The sequence below is a fragment of the Panicum hallii genome, chromosome 1, assembly GCF_002211085.1.
Source record: "Panicum hallii strain FIL2 chromosome 1, PHallii_v3.1, whole genome shotgun sequence".
Classification (NCBI taxonomy): Eukaryota; Viridiplantae; Streptophyta; class Magnoliopsida; order Poales; family Poaceae; genus Panicum; species Panicum hallii.
In genome coordinates, this window is record NC_038042.1 from 941672 (window position 1) to 955382 (window position 13711).

Consider the following 13711-nt stretch of genomic DNA (forward strand, 5'->3'; position numbering starts at 1 on the left):
ACAAGCCCCCAGAGGATAGGTCCATAATGCAGAATCCAAATAAATGCCAGCCGAGTAAATATGCTTACTATATATATAGTACAACTTTCATGATGGCGTATTTATTCTCTATAAGCGGTTGGACGGGCCTTGGTCCACATTCGCAGAATCGAAATATATGCCGTCTGAATAAATATGATCGCTATATATATGTGTGTGTGTATTATTTTTCCTTCAGCAAACTCCTCTATCAACTTGCACATCTTTCCTTATGGACAGGATTACATGGTACTCAAACCGTATTGAACGGTGGCACCTCAAACGCGGTGATCACATCTACTGCTGGCGCACGCGCGCTGGCTATTTCTACTCCCATCATGGTAAGACCAATCCTTTATAGTGGATTAAGAGGGTGAGGTTGGTTTAGTTTTGTCCCCGAGTGGACGAATTCCGAGGTATGTTGGCGTTGTACTAACAATTTTGGTTTTGGTTTTGGGTCCGCGACCAAGTTCTAATTGGATGGATACCAATCTTTTTAAGGCTCGTTATCGTTAATATCTATCAATTTTTTTTTTTGAACTTTGGTTATACAGGGATCTACGAAAGCGACCAGAAGGTCATCCAGTACTGTGGCGCCAGTACATTCAGCTCCTCACTGATCCAAATACCCCTCACCCCTCTGTCTGCGATGACGCAGGCTCGGCGAACCTGCATCGCCTGCCGTGAAGCTGAGCGTGAAGGCGGCGTCGTCATCAGCTGCCTTGACTGCTTCACGGAAGGGGACAATATTTGCCTCTTCGTCTACTCAGTGCCCCGGTGGTTCCGTAATGTGTGGTTGATTGGTTCTCCAATTCAACATACCTGCCTCGTGGAAGCTGAGGACCCCCCCGAGACGGTCTTGCGCCGCGCCAATAACCTGCTCGCCAACCACGGTCGCTTCAGCGTCGACTCCTACGACTTTGCCGCCAACAACTGCCAGCACTTTGCCATTTACTGCAAGACAGGGCGTAAGTTAACAAGGTTCAATTAAAATGCTAAACGCTAGGTGGGCCTAGACCTCGGCCGAGAGGTAAAACGGAGTAAATGTAGATTAAGCACGATTAATAAGCGTCTGTGCTTAATAAACAACTGTTCTATGAGAATTGTTCTCCTGAAATAGTCCTGTGAGAAATATTCTACCAAAATTGTCCTATGAGAATTTATGCTTAATAAACAACTGCTCTATGAGAATTGTTCTACCGAAATAGTTCTGTGAGAATTTATTCTACCGAAATTGTTCATGAGAATTGTACTGCTAAAATTGTTCTAACTGCATTAATAATTGCTCTACACACAGCAAATATTGTTATACCTACAAGAGAAATTGTTCTAGATGGATGAAAACTTGTCCTAATCGAACAAATAAATATTTCTATAGATGGAAAATAAATTGTTCTACGAGAATAAAAATGTATACACTTAGAACAAAAGTTTGAGCACGTAGAACACAGATTTGTACGCATAGAAACAAAATTTGCACATTTAGCACCTAGAACAAATTGCATGGACTCAAAAAAAAAAGATATATGAAGTAGGAGCTGAAGTCAACTCCATGAAGAATATTGCGAGCAAATATTCCGAATAGGAGGGAAGCGGAGTACAAGGAGCATATATGTAAGGTTTTTCATGGAATATGACATATGGCTCTGGTAGGACATTGCATATCACTGGGGAACTTGCCCTTTTAAATTTTTTTGAAAACAACCTTACATATATGTCTTAGAGCTTTCTGAGAGTTTTGATTGAACCCATGGACCCTATAGACTTGCGCTCAATGTCATTTGTGATTTTCTTCAAAGGGAGAATGTTTATGTTTGTAGACAACACAACCTGGATCCACCAACTTAAGTGAAGTTAAGCTCCGTGACATACAAGGGTTTATTATGAGTAGCGGAGTCCTCATCCTCAAAGGTAATGGTCGCTACTTGGTCGATGTGCATTGTTTCCATCATCTTTCCTTCGGGGCTTGAAATTCCTCTTGTTTTTCTAGTGCTTGAATGAGGAAATAGGAAAATGAACTCTTTAGTTTAATGAGCGTGCTCGAACCGACTAAATAGAAAAACCATGTTTACGAAAATTCGTAATTTTATCTGGCTCTTTTTCCTGTACTAACTCGAATAAGCGGTGGATCACTATGCTTTGGCCGTTTTTTTCAACAAAAGCAGTGCTGTAGTCAGAATCTATGAGTGAAAGCTCGAAGAAAGGGCACTGGATCTCTAGTCTGGAAAGCGAATCAGCCCTTATGGTCCTACCAGGATACATGCTACAGAATAAATCCCGTTTGCCTTTCTGAAGATATATTTCTTACTTCTAGAGTGAAAAGTTTTTCACTACTTTATCTTTATCACATGTTGTAATGTATTGTAAAGCATCTTGGAAAGCTCTTGATATGCTTTCTTCCTACTTACCCGCATCAGAGCAAGCAGAGGTGGAATTGAAACAGCAAAGTCAAAGGTCAGATATAGCCTTCCCGCGCGGGATCGCCCTAACTAGTCATACCGCGCGGGATCCCTGATTTTTTTAAGAGTGCCGTGTACTGTTAGGGTGCCTGAAGCATTTAATTTACTGCCCTCCAGCTTCCATCCGCCAAATTACTCCACTGCTTAATCACCACACCGGCTATAAGTAAGCGAGGAGCGCGCGGCAGTGTCTGTAGTGTGCAGTGGGTTAGCTAGCGTCCAGCGCCGAAAGCCCGAAACGTTTCTGCTCGCCGTCGCTGCCAGCCAGGCCCAGCCACCATGCGGACCAGGGACCATGACGATCCCCTCCGCCACCATGCGCAGGCTCAGGCTGAAGCAGGCCACCGCCGCCTCCAGGGCCTCGCAGGCCGCGGCGCCGGCGCCCGTCCTCCGTCCTCCTCCCGCCGGAGGCGGCGGCGGCAGCGGCGCCCGTGGACCGGCGGGGCGCGTCCACCGGACCCCGCCTTCGTCCGACAAGCGCCAGGCCACCACCGGAGAAGGCGGCAGCAACGGCGGCCGCGACCAGGTGCGCGCAATCCGGCCGGCGCCGCCGGTTCCAGCCTCCGCCGGCAAGCGCTGCGGAACCGCGCCGCCGGCATCCGGCCGGGCGGTCCGTGATCCGCCGCCGAAGGTTCCTAGCGCTCCGCCGGCCGCCGCTGCCGCCGCCGCCGCCGCGGCCGGCGGAAATGCTGCGGCGGTGGCGGTCGGCCATAGGGTGCTCGTCCGCACGCCCGTGACGCCCACGCTCGCGGGGCAGCACGTCGTCATCACTCTCGGCGCCGAGGTGGTCTCCGCGGTGGAGGAGGACGGGGAGAGCTACTTCGATGTCGTCTTCGACGGCGAGTTCCCGCCCCACGACCCCTCGTCCACCGTGCGCATTACGAGGGACGAGATCGTCATGACCACACCGGCCGCAGCTACCAACCCTTCGCCGTCGAGCGCCACCACCACCTCGACCACCGTACCGGCCCCTGCGCGTCCGGGCAAGAGAGAGGCGGTCGGATCCGCGGCGGCGTCGTCTCTCCGGGGCGCCGGACAGCAGAGGAGCCTGCAGATCGTGAGGAGCAAGCGGAGCCGCTACTAGCTTGGCGTACCTTTGATATATGCACCATTGCTTACTGTAATGGCGCGGGAGGCTGGAGGCGTAATCTGTAGACTGTAGCTGTAGGACAGTGGCGGAGCTAGGGTTTCTCGCTAGGGTGGTTCATGGTCTAATTTTTTTTTTACCGCTACAAATTTAACATGTCCATGCACATATAAATTACAAACACATTAAGAAAAATAGAACGCTTAGATTTCATAATAGATGAGTATAACTTTGTTTAACATATAATGAAAATATTACATACCCCATAATAGTTGAAGAACAAAAATGTCACTTCTTCTTGTCTGGCCTACGCCTTTTAATAGCCATGAAAGTGTTGATAATTTCTTCTTCACTCAACTTTAAGAAGATATCCCGCTCAATAAAAGTCATTAGACAATGATCCAGAAGGCTATCACCCATCTTATTTCTCAACTTATTCTTGATAAAGGTCATTGCAGAAAATATTCTTTCAACACTTGCGGTAGCCACGGGTAGAAGCAATACTAACTTGATAAGTAAATAGACCCAATGATAAACTTTATCTCTCTTTGTTTCAACAAGTTTTACTGATAGGTCAACAAGATTGTTTATGCCTTTGAATAACTCATCTTTTCTCATGTCATCAATAAAGGTTTCAAGTTGCAAATCGAGTCTTAGCAAGTCAGAGCTTGAAAATTCATTAGGGCAAAATTCAGCAAGTCTATGTACCTTGTTTGCATCAAAAGAAGCGAAGGAATCTGCTGGATTCAAAGCAGCCATATAAGTAAGCAACTCCATATTTACCTCATCAAATCGACTATCAAGCCCTTGACTAATTTTATCTATGACTCCAATATAAACTTCCCTTCTAAAGTGATCGTCATTTGTTTGGTCTGGAGCAAAACGTGCTGATCTTCCATATGGCACATAATTATGTTCCATTTCGGGAACTTGAATACCATATTTGTTGCAAAATATTGTAACCCTTTGAAGAAATGAAACCCAACCATCAGACCTCATTTGTTGAATTTTACTCTTTGCCAAATGGACAAGTGACATTTCATTAAGAATATCTTGGTCTTTCCTTTGCAAACACTCGGACAATTCATTTGTGTGTCCAAGAATGTCAAGCATCAAATGAGCATTGAAAATGAAATCAAATGACTCAAGCACTCCAACCATAGTATGTATTTTTGGCCAGTCACCCCTTGCAGAAGTATCACGTCCTAGAGCTATGAGCACATCACGAATTGTGGGATACATAGCAATCAAGTTGACTACAGTTTTATAATGAGAGCCCCATCAGGTTTCACCAGGTCTAGGCAGCCCCATCTCTTGATTTAACCCACTTCCAGATTCTAGTATGCCACACTGAAGTGCTTTCATGACATTGTAATATTGGTGATCTCGAATCATTCGGTGATGCTTACAAGAACTGCCAATAATATTTAGCAAGAGGGATACTCGATCAAAAAACCACACACAATCATCATTGTCTTTAGCAACAGCAACAAGAACCAATTGGAGTTGATGTGCAAAACAGTGAACATAATAAGCAGAGGGTGATTCTTTCATGATCAATGTTTTCAAACCTTTAATCTCTCCTTTCATGTTACTAGCCCCATCATAGCCTTGCCCACGGATTTGAGTCATAGTCAAACCATTATTAACTAGTAATGACTGAATTGCTTCCTTAAGTGATGAAGAAGTAGTATCATCTACATGAACAATTCCAAGATACCACTCACATGGCCTTCCCGATTTGTCAATATAACGCACACAAAGGGCAAGTTGTTCTTTATGAGAGACATCACTAGACTCATCAGCTAAAATTGTAAAGTGATCATCACCAAATTCCTTAATGATTTGATCTCTAGTCTCCATTGCACAATATTGAATAATTTCTTTTTGTATGTCTGCGCTAGTCAATGTGCAATTATATGGAGCATTCTTCAAAACATACTTGTCCACCTCTTCATTATTTGCTGCAAGCCACTTCAACAACTCAATGAAATTCCCTCGGTTGCTAGACTCTTCACTTTCATCGTGGCCACGAAATGCTAATCCTTGCTGCAAAAGAAACCTCAAACATCTGAGTGAATAAGTCAACCTCATCTTGTACAGACGACGCTCCTCACTATCCACCTTCACAATTTTATCATCAATTGCTCCATGGGGAGTCATAAATAAATTGTATCTTTCTTGAGCTGCGTTGTGAGAACTTGTTACACCACCCACATGTATATCAAGTGCATCAGTTCTATTCCAATTGTTCCAGCCACCATCAACAAATGCAGATGTCTTACTTCTCCCCTTTCCAAAAAGGTAGCAAACAAAACAGAATGATGCTTCCTTCTTGACACTGTATTCTATCCAAGGATATTTGTAAAACCATAAAGGATTGAACTTCCTGTCCTTACCTCCAATTTTCCTACTGTCATTGTCAAAATCATGTGCATATGGTTGGTACGGGCCTTTAATAATATATGCTCGGCGAAGTGCATCTTGATCATTGACGGGATAATTTGCTCTTCTGGATCAAGTGGAAGCTGGTTGATATCATAAATTGGTTCCTTTTCAGGAACTGGAGGTGGTGGAGCTGGAGGCATTGGAGTTGTCATTACATTCTCTTCAATAACTCTTTCTCGATCAAGTACACTTTCTTGTTCTTCAATTTGGCCTTCTGGAAGAGCTTAAGCCACAGAAGGAGATGGAGAAGATGCCTGCTTCTTCTTTGCTTCATAGTTCTTCCAAAGAGAGGCAATATCACCACTCCTCTTCATGTTTCAACAATTATACGAGAGAATAATATGATGTTCAGTATATCTAACCAATAATTTAATACTATAAAAATCATATATTGAAATAAAATAATTCAAAGATGTAAGTTTACCTATCTGTACGTGCAGATTGCAGACGGCAGATCAACCGCTGAAGCCTAAACCAATCTCGCTTCAGTAACGTTATCAATTGCAAGTTGCTATGATCTCTTTAGTTAATTAACTCAATTAGTTGTTGCCGTACGCCCGTACTCCTGTTTAGCAGTTTAGGGATTAATCGATTGACATATAGTAGATAGAAAATAAACAATAAACAAGATGGTAGATGGATACGGAAGTACATGGATAAAATCATAAAATAAAGGATATATGCGTTGCTTGAAAACCTGCTATGCGTTCGTCGATACTCGATCGTCGTCCAGCCGGCGGGCGGCCGGCGGCGGCCGCAGCGGCGCAGTAGAGAAGCCGAGAGCGTCGAGGGAGGAGACGAGACGACTGGAGACGTACGCGACTGGAGACGTACGCATCAGCCCTTCGACGCTTCGACTTCACAACACAGAAACCGATCAGCGCTTCATCAGTTGGGCTTCGACAGTTCGGCCTTTGCAGAGAATTGGTACTGGGCTTCTGGGCCAAAACTCAGGGTGGTCCTTGGCCCACAAGGACCACCCTGTAGCTCCGCCCCTGCTGTAGGGTGTAGCGAGGTTATTAGGGCTTTGGTTGGGGAGCTCCCAACGTGTGGGAAGTCTAGCGGTGGGTAATAAGTGTTGAGCATGCATGCATGGATCCGGTGGTGGCCTAGTGTCCGAGTCTCTGAGATGGAGGTCGGCAATGGCGACGTTGTGGTGGGAGTGGAGTGGCATGTACACATGGCTGGTATGGAAATGGCGGCGGCACACAAGAGAGGGGGGGATTAGGTTAGGAATCCCTTGTGTATTTTGTGGATGCTCATCTGGTCCAACTGATGCAATTGAAATAATAGAAGTAAATGTTAGTTTCAGAAAAAGCAATAAAAATACAAATAGACTTTACTATTATAATGTAGCAGAAGAATCATATTTGCTAGAAAATAAATTTTCGGTTACTACAAGTCCAGTTGGTGCTAGACTGCTAGAGAGTTGCCTACCGTTTTTCTCGTTAGAATCAAGCATGAAGAATAGAGTCAGGTTGCAGCTCAGGTGGGGCTAGCAGTTCTTCTATGAGTCCGCGAACCTGCCCCGCAAAATCATGGTTTGCGGCTGACGTGGCTCTAGCTGCAAAATTTTGGTGGCCCGATGTTGGCCCTGCTAAAACCCATGGATGGGAGAACATCACCACTTATGCAGTAAGTTGCTAAGTTCTTTGGTGGTTCATGTTTTTCCATGTGTAGAAAAGAGGCTGCATATGAAGATCATTTCACATGTACAGAATCATAATTTGTTACTTTGATGGGCCATAGCCTGGATGAAAATGATATTAGTGACACACACACACACACACACACACACACACACACACGAGGAGCACACAATATGCATGGCATGTCAACTTGTGGTTACAAGTTAATTGATCGTGTTGCGCAGGTCAATTCATGATTAATCTACATATCAATATAGCTATCAGCTGGATTGTGTTGGATTATCTGGCTCTCTAGAAACGGTGTTGTTTTTAACAAATGTGAACCAAAAATTTTTTATGCAGGTTTTATTTAAGCCAACCAGAACCAGAAATAAAGGACTGATTCTTCCCCATTCAGTTTCGTCATTCAGATATGTGAGTACATCCAGAACCAAACTATTATGGAGCTATTATTATCTTTTCAATTTGATGATAGAATGTTTTCTGAAATTTTGGTGAAATCAATGGCTGGTGGACGATCTCGAAGGCTACAACGACCAGAGAACTGTCGATGTTTAATCCAAAATACTACAGATGCAAAGTTTATTCCCAAACGTGTTTTCATAATAACAAGAGGGAACGCTTGATACACAGTGAAAACCAAGACAAACTTAGCCAAAAAAAATAAAATTGATCGAATCCATACAAACACGAGAGCTGTCCATGGCTTCCAGCTAGTCAATTACTCATGCTACATGGTTCCATGATCACAATTTACAAACAACGGCATCAGACCTAGGCAACATGATTTCAATGCGCTAATCCGATCCCAACTGGCTAGGCTACAGCCTAAAGCTACCATCAGCCTACGATAGCCTTGGACCTGCTCTTCATCTCCTTCTCCAACTTCTTCAGCAACGGCAGCTTCTTCCCGGCGACGGTCGGGCGTGGGGCAGTCTTCTTGTTCTGCTGCGGCGGGAGCACTGTGGGGTCGCTGGTGATGACGGCGGAAGAAGAACCGGTGGACACAGCAGCAGCGCCGCGGGCGTCGGCGTGCGGCACGTCGTGCATCCTGATGTCGCTCGGGGCGACACGCGCGGTGCGCGGGAGCTTGCCGTCGACGTAGTCGTAGGTGACGTGGAGGTAGCCGTCCTCGTCCGCAGCGGAGCCGTCGACGACCGCGCGGAGCCAGAGCACGATGGGCTGCCCCGTGCGCGCCGTGGCGACCCGCGTGCGCACGCGCACTTGGGCCCCCTTTCCGATGCACTTGCTCTTGACGATCTCCGCCCGATCCGCCGGCGCGGCGGCGTGGCGCGAGCGGGACCTGGCAACAGCAGCAGGCAGTGGCGGCGGCGCGCGTTCCAGGCGGGCGCCGTCACCGCCGCCGGCGCGACGTGGCGCGGGGGGCGGCCTTGTAGTTTTAGGCGCAGGGTTGGAACGCGGCGGCGGAGCCGGCAGAGCGAGCACGTAGTACGGCGGCGGCGACTCCTCCCGTCGGCGCGAGGGCTTCTTGGCAACGACTCCTCCCGTCGGCGCGAGGGCCGCCCTCCTCCGGCTGATCTCGAGCCCCTCGCGGCGCAGCCGGCGCATGGCGGCGGACGGCACCGTCATGGTGGGCATGGCGACCAGTACGTCCGATCCGGGGATCAGGAAGAGCTAGCAGAAGGGGTGGTTAGGGCTCAGGGTCAGGGACACGAAGCCAACGGAAGAGGAGGACGGAGTGGCTTCTGAACTCGATGTGAGAAGGGGCCGGGGGCGAATGTTATAGCCGAGGTCTCAGAGTCGGAGTCTGACCGCGACCTCGGACTCGGATTCAAAAAAACATTCTTTTTTTTTAGATTAGAAAACTTTCGGACACCGGGCATACACTAGCGGTAGCGGAGGGAAAAGGACGGCCCATGAAGCTTAGCGTGGGCTCGTTCTTCGGACGAAGATTTCTAAGCGTGCGGCCCAACTAAAATCCGTTGCCAAAAATGGAGAAGTGTGGGAGTGCCAAGGTGATCAGAAGACGGCGGCTGCTGATCAAGCTGGACAAGGAGGCAGAGCTGGAGCGCCTCATTGTCGAACGGGAGAAAAGAGGAGCAGAACCGACGACGATCGTGTGGAGCGGTTCGACTTCATCAAGTTCGGGAGCCTTCTCGGTCGCCTGGGGAACCAAGGGATGTGCATGATTCTACTGGTGGTGTTCCTAGTTATCTGTCTGGGTTGAACCTGCTGTCTACCTCGCTGGAGCGAGAAGAGCCTTTAGGCTGAATTGCTTTTAACATCTGATGCTTTTGTACTCTTTATTTTTGTAATAAAGCAGGGAGACCTTTTCTCTAAAAAAACGAAAGTGGTCCGGACCTCTGTCTGTGCAACTCGAGCAACCTGCAAACCGTTGTTGATCCGCGCCTTTTTCATGTGTCATTTTTTCTAAAAAAACGCAAACCGTGAATTAAGGGTCTAATTGGTTGAGTGAATATGCCCTGCCAAAATATGAGCATACTCATAACTTTTGGCATTCGTTTGGTTGATTTTTAAAAATTAGCACGACTCAAATTGGCAACGTTCACATGGCCCATATTTTGACTGTTTGTGCCAATTCAAAAGTACTTGTATTTTGGTATCAAACCAATCGATGGTAAAAATATTTGGCCATCTCATTTTGGCATGCACTCAAACTATTGCTATTCTTGCCCACACTTTGGCAAATAAATTTGGCACCATCATATTTTAGCATATCCATGATTCGGTAGGGTAAATTTTGGAACCCAACCAATCAAACTCTAAACCGCGGGATGTGGGCTTTTTTTTTTTTGGCGTTTCCGCCGAGCCGAGAGTTGCCACGGTGCGTGGTGAGCTAGCCAACCGATCTAACCACTCTTGCTCACCTCTAGTTTCAACACTCCATGAAATTCTGGGGCTAGGAATACCCAGCTCTAAAAATTCATGAAACTCCCGGAGCTATGCCAAGTAAAACCCAAGCAATCTATCCTTGGGTGGCAAGTAAAAGCTACCTTGGCTGCCAAGCAGGCACCAGGCAAAGCTTTCTTGTTGACTGTCGCGCCAGCCCCTCCTGCAACACCCCCCTCCTCTGTCCTCGATCTGGCCTCATCCCCGTACTCGGTAGGCCTGCATCCGCCCGGCGCTCTGTTTGCATGTCAATTGTCATGTATAGTAGGCGCCAGCTGTAAAAAGAATTGAAGGGAAATTCTCATGAGAGAAACTGAAAAGAAACAGCAGGACACAGATGGGGTTTGGAAAACTGAAACCCAATGCAAGTGTGGAAACAGCATTGAAAAAGAAGCTGTTGGGATCTTTGCTTTGTGATCGACCAATGCAAATAGGAACATACAAAGTAAAGATCACAAACTGGAAATGGGCACAAAACATGTATTCTTGAATTGTCAACCCGTTACAAGGTAGTAAAAAGGGGCTATTTAATTTATACCCCAAATCTTCACCCATCAATCCCTGTAATGCCCCTCACCACCTCACATCCAAGGGGCACATTCCGGGTTTTTGATAATTTACAGAGGGTTGTGATGTACAAATCGGACTTCTCTACATGATCACGTTTTGCATGCCTCCTACGAGGATCATGTCGACCTTTGGGATGTTGTCTTTGCATGGCAATCCTTCCTTCTCATCCGTCTGACAACCTTCGTGGAGCTTCCAAGCTCTCGTCACTCGGAGGTCCTTCGCATCCCTTCAGCCGTCCGAAGGTGACAGCGGCCTCCTTTGGTATCAGCTGTATTCACACCTGCCCTTCAGGACGCATATCCGGAGGTCCTTTGTTTGATCAGGCCCTGCAGCCAAGATATGGGAGTCGGACAATTCAATTCAAGTACCCGAAGGTGTTTCCCGGGTTCATTAATCTTGGGGACACGTATCCGGAGGTAGCAATTCCCAACAGAAGCGAGATGTTGGATTGACTAGCGGTTAGACCCTGTTTGTTTCTACAGGGCTATCAAAAAATATTCTTATTTAGAAGTATTAAATAAAGCTTAACTACAAACTTTTTTATAGATAGGTGCTAATTCGAGAAAAGAATTTAATGAGTCTAAATAATAAAATTTTGTTTGATTTGACAGGGCTAAAGTTTAGCCATCCAAAATCCAACACGCCCTTAGTTTAGTTAGATACTGGAGGGGAAATCGACTGATGGTACGGTGGCATCCCCACCCACACCATCCCTCTATTGTCTCCTCAACTCCTTGGGAGCACTCCACTCTTGTGGCGAGAACAAATGTAGCAGAACAGAAGACCTGCTGTGGCTAGGCTCCAGTTCCCCTTGCGTGCCAAGCTTCCTTGTGTGTCTTGGACCTTTGGGCCACAACATTGAATGTAGCACCCCTGTGCAACCTCGCAACTGTGGTTCTGTTTGGTTTCTTCTAACATTCTTAGCAGTGGCGGATCCAGAATTCATGGACAGGGGGGGCTGACATCCTTCTTCCTCCTCCAGCCCCCCCTCTCCTTCTTTCTTCTCTTCTTCTTTCCCTCATTCCTCCCCTATTTTTCCTTGATGTGCAAGCACGTAGGGGGGGCTGGCGCACCCCCAGCCCCCACGCTAGATCCGCCCCTGATTCTTAGGACATGCATTCCAAAAAAAAATTTGTATGCATGGAGTACTAAACGAAGTTTATTTGAAAAACTTTTTCATGAATGAGCGTACATCATTGGCCAAGTGCCTGCCCCTTCCCTCGTACTCTCGCCGGCCAGTTATAAGGGGGCCTCCGTGCAGCACACACCACTCCCGCTCCAGCCACTGCTCTCCGTCACTCGAAGCTAGCTAGTCGCCATGCCCACCATGACGATCCCATCCGCCAACATGCGCAGGCTCAGGAGGCTCGCGGCCGAGGCAGCCGCCAGGTCCTCCTCTGGGGGCCGCACGTGCCACGGCGCGAGGAGCGCGCCGTCGCGATGCCGGCGCCGGCGGACGCCTGCGACAGCGAGGCCCGCCCCCCCCCCCCCCCCCCCCCCCGGCGCATCAGGCGCCGACAACAGGAGAGACGCCAGCCGCCGCGCAAGGGTCGGCGTGCGGGTGCTCGTCCGCGCGGCAACGGCGGCGCAGCCGGACGTCGTGCGAGCAGTGGTGGTCTCCGCCGCGGACGAGGACGGGTACCTCGAGGTCGTCTACGAGGGCGCGTCCCTGCCCGGCGAGGACCCCTTCGCCACGGTGCGCGTCGCGAGGGACCAGGTCATCGCGGCAGACACGCCGCCGCCCGCGGTCCCCACCGCGTCCGGCCGCGGCACAGGCCGGGACGAAGCCTCGTCCCCTCCCGGTGCTGAGACAAGAGATTTGAAGATGCTAGCTACAGCGGCGGCGGCGGACATCTAGCTTATTTGGCGCAGCCAGCATGCACGTCTGCACAAGTAGTGAAGAAGTAGTAGCTGCTTGTATTTGCACATCGAAGTAGCCATCTAGCATTGCAAGTTTCCAGTACTAGTGTATTAATCTCACCATCACCACCACCACTCAGCACTCTGGATTGTTGTAACGGAACTGCCAAATTAAAACTCTAATTAAGCGTAATGACCGTCATTTGAACACATCAGGCGCATTAGCTTAACGGCTTAATTTGACAGCCCTTTCTCAGCCCACGTCCCGATCGAAACATCACCGATAGTCTCACGTGAAGGTGAGCGCAGATGGTACAAGCACGACACATATTTGAAAATACAACTATATACATAAGACTCGACCTTGAGTTTTACAAACCAAGTTTGAATACATACATAGCCTATAAACTTTACAATACCGAAAAGAAGGTCCGAATAGAGGAAAGGATCTACAACTACCAAAGAGTACCCGAGAAGATCCCTAACTAAGTGTCGGGCTCCACAACCTCCCATCCCTCTGCATCACGACGCATGAACTTAACGCAGCAGGGACAGAAGTCAACATCCGGGTGTCCTGAAATAATTGTGGCAACAAACCCTGAGTATACTAATACTCAGCAAGGCGTACCCGACCATGGGTATACATAGCCCCTATCTAGACATGCACGGCTTTCTGGCAAGTGAGTTGTTTTGCAGAAAAGCATATATATAGTTGGATCCTTACTTTCAATGTTTTAGCCACATGTTCT

At 47.8% G+C, this 13711-nt stretch overlaps 2 protein-coding genes across 3 annotated transcripts; both read left to right on the forward strand.

Moving 5' to 3' along the window:
• Window positions 1–201: 201 nt before the first annotated feature.
• Window positions 202–1209, forward strand: LOC112874103. Its single transcript, XM_025937281.1, has 2 exons — window positions 202–359; window positions 573–1209. Exons 1-2 carry the CDS (start codon window positions 251–253, stop codon window positions 1007–1009), a joined length of 546 nt encoding a protein of 181 aa, XP_025793066.1. The 5' UTR covers window positions 202–250; the 3' UTR covers window positions 1010–1209.
• A 159-nt stretch (window positions 1210–1368) lies between these two features.
• On the forward strand, window positions 1369–8068 carry LOC112874091 (Holliday junction resolvase MOC1, chloroplastic-like). Of its 2 annotated transcripts, XM_025937272.1 has the most exons (3): window positions 1369–3645; window positions 7017–7647; window positions 8004–8068. In XM_025937272.1, exon 1 carries the CDS (start codon window positions 2773–2775, stop codon window positions 3559–3561), a length of 789 nt encoding a protein of 262 aa, XP_025793057.1. In that variant the 5' UTR covers window positions 1369–2772; the 3' UTR covers window positions 3562–3645; window positions 7017–7647; window positions 8004–8068. The 2 variants fall into 2 exon arrangements, with proteins under 2 accessions (XP_025793057.1, XP_025793049.1); XM_025937264.1 differs by lacking the exon at window positions 8004–8068 and having other exon boundaries at window positions 7017–7716.
• Window positions 8069–13711: the final 5643 nt, after the last annotated feature.

What these genes read in the sequence shown, in the direction of transcription:
- LOC112874091 (XM_025937272.1), top strand. Translation starts at nt 2,773, where the DNA reads ATGACGATCCCCTCCGCCACCATGCGCAGGCTCAGGCTGAAGCAGGCC.
- LOC112874103 (XM_025937281.1), top strand. Translation starts at nt 251, where the DNA reads ATGGACAGGATTACATGGTACTCAAACCGTATTGAACGGTGGCACCTC. An exon ending in CTATTTCTACTCCCATCATG is followed by an intron (nt 360 to 572) that starts GTAAGACCAATC and finishes TTGGTTATACAG; the next exon opens with GGATCTACGAAAGCGACCAG.